Consider the following 12433-nt stretch of genomic DNA (forward strand, 5'->3'; position numbering starts at 1 on the left):
CCAAAAAAAACCCACCAAGAAATCTCCCTTGAACAAACCCCAGTCTGGAAAGGATCCACCCACTGCCTTCTGGCCAGGGAAGAGGAACTGCCAGCGGGCTCTGCTGGGGACAGAGCCACCCAGGGACATCAAGTCCTGCCACCTTTAAGTTCCCACTAGATGGAAAGGTGGGATTGATCCCTCAGGTTTGAGCTTTTATATTATTCAGATTCTGTGCTGCTTTAGTGTGTGGGTCTGGGCTTCATATCAGGGGATGGTGAGCTCTCTGCACAGAGCAGGGAGACAAAACAATTCCTGCTCCAGCTGGGCACCAAGGACAAATGATCCAGATCTCAGGCCCAAGAGCATAAACACTGTGGGCTGAAGAGAGAAAAACAAGAAGGATGGGACTGCATGGGCTAAAGCTGGAATTGGACAATTAACTCCAATATGCAAATGGAGCAGAACTTATAAAAGTGTCAGACCCCGTGACCGCTTGTACATTTTTTGTGACCATTTTGGGTTCATCTTGGATGTAGCCCTGGCTGGGCTCTTGTGCTGCCCAAGGTGGATCTATTGAGGCCTTTTAATAATCCCTACTTTGTTCTTTAGCTCTGTCTAGTCTCTGTTCTAGGTCAGCCTTCAAAAGGCATCAGGACAAGGTGGCACAAGGACCCCCCTGTCACCCCAGGAACATCAGGGACAGATGCAGACACCCAGGGAGGAAGATCAGGAGCATCCAACTTACTGGGAATGCCTGAGACGAGCTTCAGCGGCCTGAGCACGCGCACGGCCCGCAGCGTCCGCAGGTCCACGTGGGTGTTGAAGTGTGTCCCGGCTGTGGCAAGGATGCTGTGGGCACACAGGACAGAGCAGAGTTAGCCCAGGGAAAGCCACTTCAGTGCCATGTTGACAAACCAGGCCGGGGGAAGCCACGAGCCTGAGATTAAGAGTGCCATGCTCTCCTGACTGAGCTAGCCGGGCTACAGCCCATCGAGGGGACTTTCTGAGTCTGTCATCTCTTGGGAGCAGCAAGAGGTTTTATTATGTAATATTGTTCTTTTTTTGTGCTTGTGCCTGTTAAACAAACATGTTTTTTCCCACTTTTCTCCAAGGAAGTCTTTTCCTGAACCAGCTGGGGAAGACACGGAGCTTCTCAAGCCATGTCCTTGAGCAGGTACAGAGATGGTACAACTCCTCCCAAAGGTCAGTGAGCCTCCTTTGCTGCTCACACCCAAGTTCATGGGCAGCTATGACCAGACAAAGCCATGCAGGGACCCCCCAGCCCCAGCAGCCCCCCATGAGCACCCCCCACACCCCAGGATGGCTGGGGACAGCCCCACATCACCCACACATCCCATCTGGGGTCTCAGGGATCGTGCAGGATCCCTCCCAGGAAGGTGGCACATGGGCCAGCAGGAGCAGCAGGACAGCACCTCAGGGCTGTGAGTCCCTCCCCTCCATGCTCCTGTGGCAGCACCTCCAGCCACCAGCTGCCCTGGCTTTTTCCACGCAGGGAGCTTCCTCAGAGTCCCACCTCTGGGATTGCTGAGAAGGAGCTGAGAACCTCTCACACATTCCAAAATCTATAGTAATGAAAGTTTGATGACCTTGGAAGGCAAGCAGCAAGCACAGGAAGGACTGCAGAGGTTTTCTTTTAAAACACAAAGATTTTTTTTTTTCCAAGCCCATCTCTGGAAAACAAATTGGGGCAAGGAGGGAGCTGGTGCACACTGAGTCCAGCAGTGGAAACTGTCGGGGCCCCTGCACCTGCTCTGGGATGCTGAGGGATGCTGCACCTCAGGGAAGCTAGGAGAATCCTCTCCCATCCAGGCTTGGACCCCAGGTGCTGGGCTAGGAGCAGAGAAGGTGCAGTAGAGCAGCAGGGGGTGGGAGAGGAGGGGATGGGGAGGAGAACGGGACAGAGGGAGGCAGCAACCTCGGAGTTGTTTGCAGCAATCCAAAAACTGAGGGAAATTGGGTCATTGTTCCACTAATTCATCTAATTACAGGCGAGAGCAGCTCTCTGGCGTGCTGAGCAATTAGCACTCTTTCTCTCACCCTCTCCCTGAGGTACAGCAGGTACCAACCTGTCCCTCCAGAAAGGCAGCTGGGTTTCCTAGGATACCCTGGCAGCTCTCACATCTGCAAACTGGGTTGTTTCAGCTCCTTTTCCCAGCCTTCTCTTCCTCCCTGCCCCAGTGCAAGGCCCCAGCAGCAGTGGGATGCGTCACCCACAACCCCCTGTGTATACACTGCTTATCCCTGATATTTACAGAGATCTTTTACCCTTGCTGGCACAATCCCTTTCCCCAGAGCCCCTTCCACACCCAGTCTCCATGCCCCAGTCCGTGCCCAGCCCCTGCTGCTCACAGGACTGACAGGAGTGCAGAAAAGGGACTTAATTAAGTCAGGAGCAGCCAGAGGCTGGGGGAGAGCTGTGCTGGTTAATTGGTTGTAAGATCAAAATCAATAAGTATGATAAAGCACGGCCACTCAGAAGCAGGAGGGAGGGAAAAAAGCCCCGTCACTTCCCAACCCTTCACCCACCCTGCCAGTGAGAGCAGGGTATCCCAGCGCTCCCCAAAATACCAGCACAGGGGACACACTGTGCCATCACCTTGCTGGAAACCCTCCTTCAGCTTTTGCTCCTCCAGCCCCTGGAGTGTCCCAGCCCCTGGAGTGCTGCCAGTCTGGAGTGGCACCAGCCAAAGGGGCAGGAGCAGCCCCAGCACTGACTCCAGCCTGGACTGAGCAGCTCCGGGAGGCCAGGGATGCTCTCGGGCAGCATGCAGGCTCCAGCCCAGCCCAGCCCACCTGAAGGTCCTGCAGCAGAGCAGCATTGGGATGGGCAGCTCTCATCACCGTGGTGCCACACGGATGGAGGTGGAGCCCTCGCAGCCTCACCACTCCTCTGGTCCCCGGGGCAGGAGCAGCACCCGGCTGCAAAGTCCTCGGCTAACCCAGATTTGTTTGAAGGGCTCCGGAGCGCCGTGCTGAGCCTCCAGGTAAGGCTCGGGTGATTTCAGGGCACTCCTTCCCTGCGCTCTAAATTAGCTGCTAAGAATGGTACTCCTCTGTGGCAAGGTGACATGCTCCTTGTCCTCTCCGGGGGACAGGAGACATCACAAGCTCTTTGGGAAGGAAGTTTGGACAGATCACCAGACCGAGGCGGTGGCACTCGGAGCTGTCACCCGAGCGGTTACAAAAAGCTGACCCACTGCTATGACACAGGTGCCTGCACATCCTCCTGCAGGCAGCGAGGACTGAGGGCACTCTGCTCCCAGCCAGCCCAGAGCCTCTGGGCACGGGCTGAGCAGCCCTACATCAACCTTACACCTAAATAAAGCAGCTGGGAAAAGCAAACCAAGCTTCCAGGCACGCCAGGCTGGCTGCCAGCTGCTTTTCCCAAGCCCTTCTGTGGCTGGAAGTTACACACATCTCCTCTCCTGGATAATCAGGCTTTGCTGGTAGGCACAGACATCGCTGCTAATTATAAATCCAATGCTCCAAACACACCTTGTTACTTCGGACTTCAGTATATCTCACCTGGCAATTGTTCATTAACCCTCTAACCATGCCTTTTATTAATAAATTTTTTTTATAAACCCTATCAGCCAGAACTTTCTGAATTAAGGTTTCTCACAGCTCCTGAGAGGGGACTCAGGCTGTGACAGACCTTTGTGCTGCCACAGGGCAGCAGCTCTGGTATCTGTATAACAATTTAAATCCTTTTTGATCACCTACAATATCCACGTCTGATGTGCTAATAATTATTCTTTATTTTTAGGCAAGGACCCAAACTAAAATTACATCTCACCATCCAAGTTATTTGAAAAAAGCTGCCAGATTTAGGCTATAAAAATCCCAATGATCTCATGCTTTTCATCATATGTACTGGAGGAAAAAAAGAAGGGGGGGAAAAAAGTGAAGGCGTTTTTATAGGTCACCCAGGCAAAGGGGTTAGTTTTACTTCAGAGGAAAGGGGGAAGAGAGACTTCAGGTGGAGAAAAGAGCAGAGAGGAGCTTTTGGAAGGATGCAAATGAGAGAGGAGGCAGGATGGGAAATATATGCTAATCCCCCGAAGTATAATTGAATAGTGAGCAATCACCAGCAGACAAAAACACTCTTTCAGGAGAGGAAAAAAATAATAATCCATTGCTTGGTGTTTGCAACCAGAATGATTCTTTGATTTTATTTATTTGGAGGCTCTGGGGAGGAGGGCGAGCTCCCGCTGGGGCCACCACACCTGCGGGCTTTGGGGCTCGGCACAGCCCGGCTCAGCCCCCGGCCCCGCTCCCGCTCGCAGCAGCTGAGCAGAGAACACGGCCTCGCCTCCAGGTGAGGACCTGCACCTTCAGATCTCTTCCCCCAGGGGTCAAAAGAAGGAAAAAAGCCCCAAGAATAATCTTATTTTAAAGGATTCCCTGCTTTTTGGGACCGTGCAGAATAAAGCACGAGTGATGCTCGTTGACGCTGCCCGCGCGAAGTCAACGCCGAATTCGGGCACTATCCCACTCTTCAGCAGCCATCGTGGCCCCTGTGCCTGTGCATTGCTGGGCTCCCGTCCCCATCATCATCCCATCCCATCCCATCCCATCCGCAGCTCTCAGCCCTAAGGGACAGCACACACAGCTCAGGCCACACTGCAAAGAGCTTCACATCAGAGAGTCCAAGCAAAGGCTGAACCCCAAATGATTAGATTGACCCTCGATTCACCCCCCCGCCTGACCCCAAACTGAGCCCCCCTCAAGCATTCCCCTCAGGGAGCTCTGCTGAAGCTCACACAGACAAACTGTCCCAGCAAAGGGTGTGCTGGGTGGAGAGAGGCATAGGCTGAGACAGACTAATCTCAGCCCAAAATCTGGGGCAGGCAGGGTGCTGGCTGGCATGCAAATTAATATTTATAATTAAGTGGAAAGGCCCCTGAAGGCTTGCACTGCCACCTGACTCTACAAGGGAGACTACTTCATAATTAATACACTGGTCAAACTTTCTGGCTCACAGAAAGTGAGTTACCTCATGAACTCACCCCATTCCTGCCCTGTTTGGGGGTGAATCAATGGGGTGAATCCATCCCTGCCCTCTCTGGAGGCAGCATCATGTGCAGCAGGACATCCTCACAGTTCTTGGGTGCCAACCTGGCTCAAGGCAGGGCCAGCAGGGTCAGGTCACCCACTCTGAGGATGCCACAGCAGAGCACAGCCTTGGGGACACCAAGGTACAGGGACACCAGGGCCAAGTCCTGCCCTTGGCACAGTTCAGAGCAACGTCAAAGCCTCCACCACCTCCCTTGCTCTTTCTAGGTTTCGGGGCTGTGACCCAGGTGGATTGAGCTGCTGCACAGCTCCTACTCCTGCCCCTCCCAGCAGCTTGGAGAGGTCTGGATGGGCACAAGTGACTCCCTGAGTGGTGTGATGAGGCTGAAGGACAAAATCTGCCTTTACCAGCTTTTGATGTGGGGGGTGAGATGATCCCCCAAGGCCACCCCTTCCTGGAGAGACACCCAGGATTTGGGGCATGAGGGAGCATCCCCTGTCCTGGACCCTGCGGGTTGGCCAAACCCCACTTCTCCCTCCTTCCTCCATGCCCACCCTCCCTCTCAGCAGATACAGGATTTGGCAAGGTGAGAGGATGCTGATAAAACTGCATTTGCACACACAGGACCTGGTGGAAAACTAAAGCCACGGACAGCAGACAGGAGAGCTGGCCCCACCAGAGAAACAGAGCAGGCAAGGGCTGATCACAGCAGGGCCTGTCTGAGCTTGTGCCAAAGGAGAGGTAGGAGGCCCAAAACACCCACCTGTGTGAGCCCACCTTCTCATCGATGATGAGGAGGGAACAACCCCCTTCCCTCAGGCCATGCCCCCCACCCCATCTCCCAGAGCAATGCACATGACACTGAAAAGAAGGATCTACCCCACAGGACAGTGAGGGTATCCCCCCAGAGCAGGAGCTCTGCCAGGGTGTTGGGGTGCAGCAGGAGCCCCTGGGGACCACAGGGGTGCCTGGCAGGGGAGGCAGTGCCCCCAGGGACCAGCAGCCACGTGGGAGGGACTGACTCACTCTGCGGCTTCAGGAAACAAACGGTGCGGGAAGGATGAAGCCGGGATCGCGTGAGCGGCACACGGGACGGATCCTGCGCTGGGAGAAGGGGGTGCCTGGCTCCCCCAAAGCCAGAGTCAGAGCTCTGCCTGCCCAGGTGATGCCTCAGGTTTGAGGTTTTCTATTTTTCAGATTCTGTGCTGCTTTAGTGTGTGGGTCTGGGCTTCATATCAGGGGATGGTGAGCTCTCTGCACAGAGCAGGGAGACAAAACAATTCCTGCTCTAGCTGGGCACCAAGGACAAATGATCCAGATCTCAGGCCCAAGGGCATAAACAATGTGGAATGAAGAGAGAAAAACAAGAAGGATGGGACTTCTTGGGCTAAAGCTGCAATTAAACCATTAACTCCAATATGCCAATAGACCAAAACTTATAAAAGTATAACACCCCGTGACCGGTCATCCATTTTGTGACCATTTTGGGTTGTGCTGCCCAAGGTGGATCTATGGAAGCCTCCTAATAAATCCCTACTTTGTTCTTTAGTTCTGTCTAGTCTCTGTTCTAAGTCAACCTTCACAAGGCATCACAGGGATCTCCACCCCCAATTCACAGCAAGGGGAAGCCTTTTCCCTCCTCACCAGCCCCTGACCCAGCCAGAGAAGTGGTGCTGCCCTTTGTGCAAGGTGCTGGTCCCAGGGCCGTGGCATATGGCACATGAATCATTCACCAAGCTGGGAAATTAATTATTCATCCAAACGAAAGACCAAACATTTTACTAATTGTCCTGAAAGGAAAGAGCTAGGAAAGGGGGCAGGCATCAGGTTGGATACTGCCAACACTCATGAAATAAAAAAGAAGGAAAGAGGGGGGAAAAATTCTTGTAGGGTGTGATCAAAGTATTGCTGGGCTTTTGGACCTGGGGTTGTCTCTTTGCTGGTTTATCCCTATAGCACAGCACTTCTTCAAGGGGCTCAGGTTCCAGCAGGATAACCACATCAGGATGCTGCACTTGTGCTCTGATTCCACACTTGTTCTCCAAACCTCTCATCCACTCCCTCAAGCTTCCTTGCCTGGGTGTGCCCTGCACTCCCTGGGTTATGGAAATGCAGGTGTGGGCACTGTGGGAAGAGCCTGTGTGCTCCCACACCTGTGGGGCCAGCACCCCAAACCACCAGGGCACGCAGCACCTCAGTATTCACTGATGCAGCTGCTGCCAGCACCTGATCAAGGATCCCCCTTCCATCTCTGGAACTATAAGACTGAAAAGAGCATCCAAACACACAGAACTGGGCTTGTGTGAGGTGCACTAAATACCTGAGGGCAAAACATTCCTGCCTATCCTACGGGGGAGATCGGGGGAACCATAAAAAGGGAACTTCCCAGGACAGTCATCTCAAAATCCAGGCAGCATCAAAACCAGCAAAAAAGCCAAGCTGCTGTCCTCATCCCTGGGCTCACCTTGCAACACTGCAGCACAGCAGGGAACACCTTCCTTGGAATGATTCCATCCTGTTTCCCACCAGCCACAGCAGGAAATCAGGGCACAAGCATGCACAGGATTTCCCTGGGAGGTCAGAGAGAGACACCAGGGTCACAGCTGCTGCTTGGATTTTGGGACAGGACTTGGAAAGCCAGGCTTTCCTGATCGGGCTTTGTTAAGGGCATGGCAGGCAGTGCTAGCAATCCTTCACTCCCGCTTTCCCTTGGCCACGCTCCACCCCACAAAACCCTCTAATGAAAACCACCATGCCCAAGGGCTTCACAAAAGGCACCCAGGTGTAGAGGGTTGTTAAACCCTCCCAAAAACCCTAACAGCAGCCCTTCCTTTTAGTGACCCTGGTGTTTTTATCCAGCTTTTACAGTGGCTGCTTCCCCAGCTCCTGAGCAGAACAGCTTCACAAGGGCCTTTTGATTACCGTTTGGATTTTTTTTCCCCCATTGTGAGCAGAGTTTCCCCACCCCTTCACCTCTCATGTGTTATTGTATCACTGCTATAAAAAAAAAAAAAGCCAATGGTGCTTTGATAATGCTCAGGCAACAGAGTGTGTGAAGCACACACTCACCTGGATATTTTGCAGAGGGAGTTTAACCCTTCCTGTTCCATCTAGTTGGGTGTAGGACAAAGCAGGCAGCTGTAGGATCCTTGAGCTCCATTCCCAATGGCATCCAGGGAGCTACTGCTCCAGTTGCTGGTGGCTGAAGTTCTTTCAGCCTCACTGTCTCAGAACCACTGATTAAGAGGTCACCGCCCTTCCCCTACCCTTTCTGACCATTTCTGAGCTATTTTCCCTTTTGGTCCAGGTCACACTGCATCAAGCAGGTCCCAAATCCAGCCTCAGCACCCAGCTGGCTCTGGTTGTCACAGAGGCAAAGGTGAGTATCCCCAAATCAGGGGAAATGCAGATGTTCCCCTCGCTGGTTCTGCCTCAGAATGAGTAAAGGTATTTTATGCACACTTTCATATAAAATTATTTTTAGCTGGGGAATACAGGCTGGTTTTTTAGGCAGCAATGATGATTTGGAAACTGCAGGTTACAAAGAGAGCAGGTTTACAAATATGAGTATTAGTTCCCCAGTGGAAGCTTTAGCATCAGGGAGTTTTAGGTGGGTGTTGATTTTCACTGAGATGAAAAAAAAATTGATTTATTGACAGAAGAAGCAAACACCAGTTGAACTCTAGTCAGTGTCATCTACTCCTGCACAAGGTCCCAGGAGGCCACTCATGGGAGAAATCCCTCATTAGGCTTATTTCCAGCAGGGAGAGGGTTAAAAAAATCCACTTCTCACAGAAATCCCAGCATGGCATCTCCGACCATGACGCCACCTGCACTAAGGATCTCTCCCATCAGATACACAGTAAAAAAATTATTCCACCTACAGTAAGGACCTCTCCCATAAGACACACGGCAAAAAGATAAGTCCCGAAAGGAGCAGTAACACCCTGTGTCACAGCTGGAGGGACGAGGGTCAGTGAGTGGGATGCTGGCTCCCTCTGGGTTGGATGCTGGGATGGGTCCTGCTCACATGGATGTTTTCTCTGGCTCATCATGGGATGCACCAGCATCCAAACCCACTAGAGCACACCCATGAGGCAAGCACTACCCTGCACTTCTGATCACAGCATTCCCTCCACCACAGCCACAACCTTTCAGTAAGCCACAACAAGATCCCCACAGCCACCAAATCTCCCAAATCTCCATCCAGACACTTTTATATTCTCCGAGCAGAAAGTTTGAGCCCGCAGAGGCAATCCCAAAGCTCCGCCTCCTTACGCAACCGACACAGAACGAGCCGCCAAGTGCAAACCTTCTCCCACAAGCTGTTTGCAAGTCATTTGCCAGCCAAGGATTATTTGCTGCAGGAATTTGCCAATAATTCAGCGGATTAAACAGGCTGAGAGTTTCCTGCATGGGAGGTGCAGCCGTGGCACTGAGGAACAGCAGATTTGGCAGCACCACAGCGCAAAAGCGAGAGATGAACAGGAGAAGGAGCGTGTGACCTGGTGCAGCTGATCCCAGTGACCCCAAAGCCAGCCCAGGGTGAAAATGCATGGGTTGCCTCCTCCACCCACCATGTGATAGAATTTGCCCAACAGGTTGGTGAGGCAGGCAGTGCTGGGGCAAAGCCAGCAGGTGAAGGGGCATTCCTTGGGCAGGGTTCCACTCTGCTGAGCAAACATCAGGATCCCGGGGGGGGGTCTAATGGTGGAGAAGCAGATACTGGAGAGCTGCACCCTATGACTGGCAGTCCTGGGGGGACCATGGGCACCTCCTGTCGGGGTGGGCAGCATGGTGCTTACAGCCCTTCATGGACAGTTGATTCCCTGGCACAGGGCCCGGCTCAGCCCAGCACCGCGAGGAGCTGGCGAGGCTTCTGCCAGTGAGTAATTGCTGAGCGCTGACTCAGCACCAGCTCGGTTACAGCAGCGAGCCCAGAGCTGTGGGCAGGGCAGGAAGAGGCCCCTGGTGAACCCCTGCTCCCAGCCCAGTGCTGCCCCTTGCCCCATGCCCCAAAGGATGCCCAGGTCAGGATGCAGGTGATGGGCATTTCCCAGCCCCCCAGCTGCTTCCCACACACTCAGCCCAGCAAGGCCAAAAGACACCCTTGTTGCTACCAAAGTGTGTCCTATGCTGTCCCCAGAGGTGAGAGTGCCTGTCCCCAGGAATGTGAGCACCTTTGCCCAGCCCAGGAGCCATAGAACCCTCTCCATGAGTCACTCTGCAGACGTGGGAGAGCAGCAGCCTCCCATGTGAGGGCTGCACCTCCCACAGGCTGCTGGCTTGCTGCCCATCAGAAGCATCACCCGCCACCAGCACACCCTCCATTCCCAGGTGACATGTTCCCACTCCCCAGCAAGGCCATCCAGGTCCCCACTGGACCAAGGGAGTCAAAATGTCCCCAGCCATGCTTTCCTCCAGCCTCCTCTGGTGCACAGTCCCAACCTGCACCTCTCCTCCGCAGACAACCAGCACCCACCACCACACCCTAGCAGAAGCAGGCTCTGCATTCCCCCTCCTCCTCCAAACACCCAACCAGGTGTCACATCCCACACGGTGCCACCAGTCTGCAAGCCAAGAGTCAAGACTGTGCAGCAGGAAGCTCTGTAGAGACCCCAGGCATCCTGCCTGGTCACCATGCCTCAGTTTCCCAGCCAGCCCCGCAACTGCTCTGTGCCCAGCAAAGCTCATGGAGCACTCAGACCCCCAGGATGCATTGGTTTGTACACATCAAACCAGCCCCTCTGAGTGTGACATTTCCATCAGCAGGCAAAAAGAAACATCCACAATCCAGGCACCACCTGCCCTCCACACAGAGAGGGGCCCAGGGGGTCACCCTGGCTGGGCTTCTGCTCAAGCTGACTTCCAGTGTGGGCTAACACAAGCCCAAATGCCCCTGCCTGTTTCTGTGTCACCAGGACAGCCTAGCACACCGCAAGCAGGGCTCAAATCTGGGCCATGTCCCTGGCAGGTGACACCACCAGTGACACGAGCAGCACACCTGAAGCTCTGTGTGCTACCACCCCCAGCACCACTCCTGCATGCTGGGATGATGAGCAGCATCACCTGGGAACGTGACTCTACCTGGACCTCATTCCCAAACCTCCAGCACCAGGGCAAGCCTGGAAAATGCTTGGGAAGGCAAGAGGAGAAGAGATTTCCCCTCTCCCCATGTACAGAGGGTTTGAATAGAATCTCTGCCAGATCACATCCAGTTGCTTATCAGGTCATGCCACCACCTTATCCTCACCTTGCCTTGTATTCAGGTGCATGACAGGCCACGACCAAGTGAGGAAAGCTAGACACGGTGGCCTCAGAGCCAGCCCTACTGCCCCTGCAGGGAACCTTGTCCCACCATCAGCTCCCACAGCAAAGCCATCACAGCACCTCCAGCACAGGCAATGATCCTCCCCTCCCTCCCTCATCAGGACAACAAAACAACACTGACAACAGCAAACCAGGGGCTCTCTCCACGTCCTGGAGCTTGTGTCCTCACCAGCATGAGTCCCCAAGCCCAACCCAGCCCACCAGTGGCCCCACAGCACCCACTCACCCGCTGAGGACCACGATGAAGTCCATGACGTTCCAGCCGTTGCGCAGGTATGAGCCCTTGTGGAAAACAAACCCCAGGGCCACAATCTTAATCCCAGCCTCGAAGCAGAAAATCCCAATGAAGTAGGGCTCTGTCTTCTCCTGCCAGAGTGAAATCAGTGACCCAGTGAGAGGGGGAGACTGAGCAAACACAGCACCAGGCATTTCACGTTGACCCAACTTGTGTCCCATTCCACCTCCCCAGACCCATCATCTCCTCTGGGAGCTTTCCCAGCCCTTTCTCAGCCAGCAGCAACCTCAGAAATAAAAAGCGTGTCATAGCCACCCTCAGGTTGCCCAGTCCTTCCCTACCAATTTTTAAGAGGCTTAAACCTTCCTGAACCCTTTCCATGGAGAAGGAATATGTTACAACGGCCCCAGGAAGGCTGGAGGAGCTAGTCCCAGAGGAAACCTCCTGTCTGGCCACCCCAAAATCAGAAGAAATTGCCTGGTAGGACTGGGTGGCTGCCGTTGGCTCAGCCCCTAGCCCAGCAGAGAGGGATGGACACGGGGTACTCACTAATCTCCGTGACATGGGTGTCTTGTCATCCTCGGGGAGGTGCTGCTCCAGGGCCAGCACGATGCAGTTGGCAATGATGGTCGCCAGGATCATGTACTCGAAGGGAGTGGAGGGGAGTTAAGGAGCAGAGAAGAGCTGGGTGACACCCCCAACCCTCCAGCCCACCCTTGGTTTCACCTCCTCAGCCACTGCTGCTGTTTTCCCCACGGGAACATCCACACACACTGCCCCCAGGCAGGAGAGTGAAGCCCACCCTGGTGTTGTTTGGAAATGAGAGGGGTGAGAGCTGCCCAATACCT

At 54.0% G+C, this 12433-nt stretch overlaps 1 protein-coding gene across 8 annotated transcripts in view; it reads right to left on the minus strand.

Moving 5' to 3' along the window:
• Positions 1-12433, minus strand: part of CACNA1E (calcium voltage-gated channel subunit alpha1 E) — a 109533-nt gene that overhangs the window by 69819 nt on the left and 27281 nt on the right. For all 8 annotated transcript variants that reach the window (XR_005257816.1, XM_038144572.1, XM_038144568.1 and 5 more), the window contains exons 3-5: positions 12135-12240; positions 11577-11716; positions 728-831 (exon numbers count right to left, since the gene is read on the minus strand). Coding sequence is in view for 7 of the 8 variants with exons in the window: in XM_038144572.1 (XP_038000500.1) it covers positions 728-831; positions 11577-11716; positions 12135-12240 (350 nt within the window). In the remaining variant the exon portion in view is untranslated. The remainder of the gene's footprint in view (positions 1-727; positions 832-11576; positions 11717-12134; positions 12241-12433) is intronic.

This window comes from Motacilla alba, chromosome 8, assembly GCF_015832195.1.
Source record: "Motacilla alba alba isolate MOTALB_02 chromosome 8, Motacilla_alba_V1.0_pri, whole genome shotgun sequence".
In the NCBI taxonomy this organism is placed as follows: domain Eukaryota; kingdom Metazoa; phylum Chordata; class Aves; order Passeriformes; family Motacillidae; genus Motacilla; species Motacilla alba.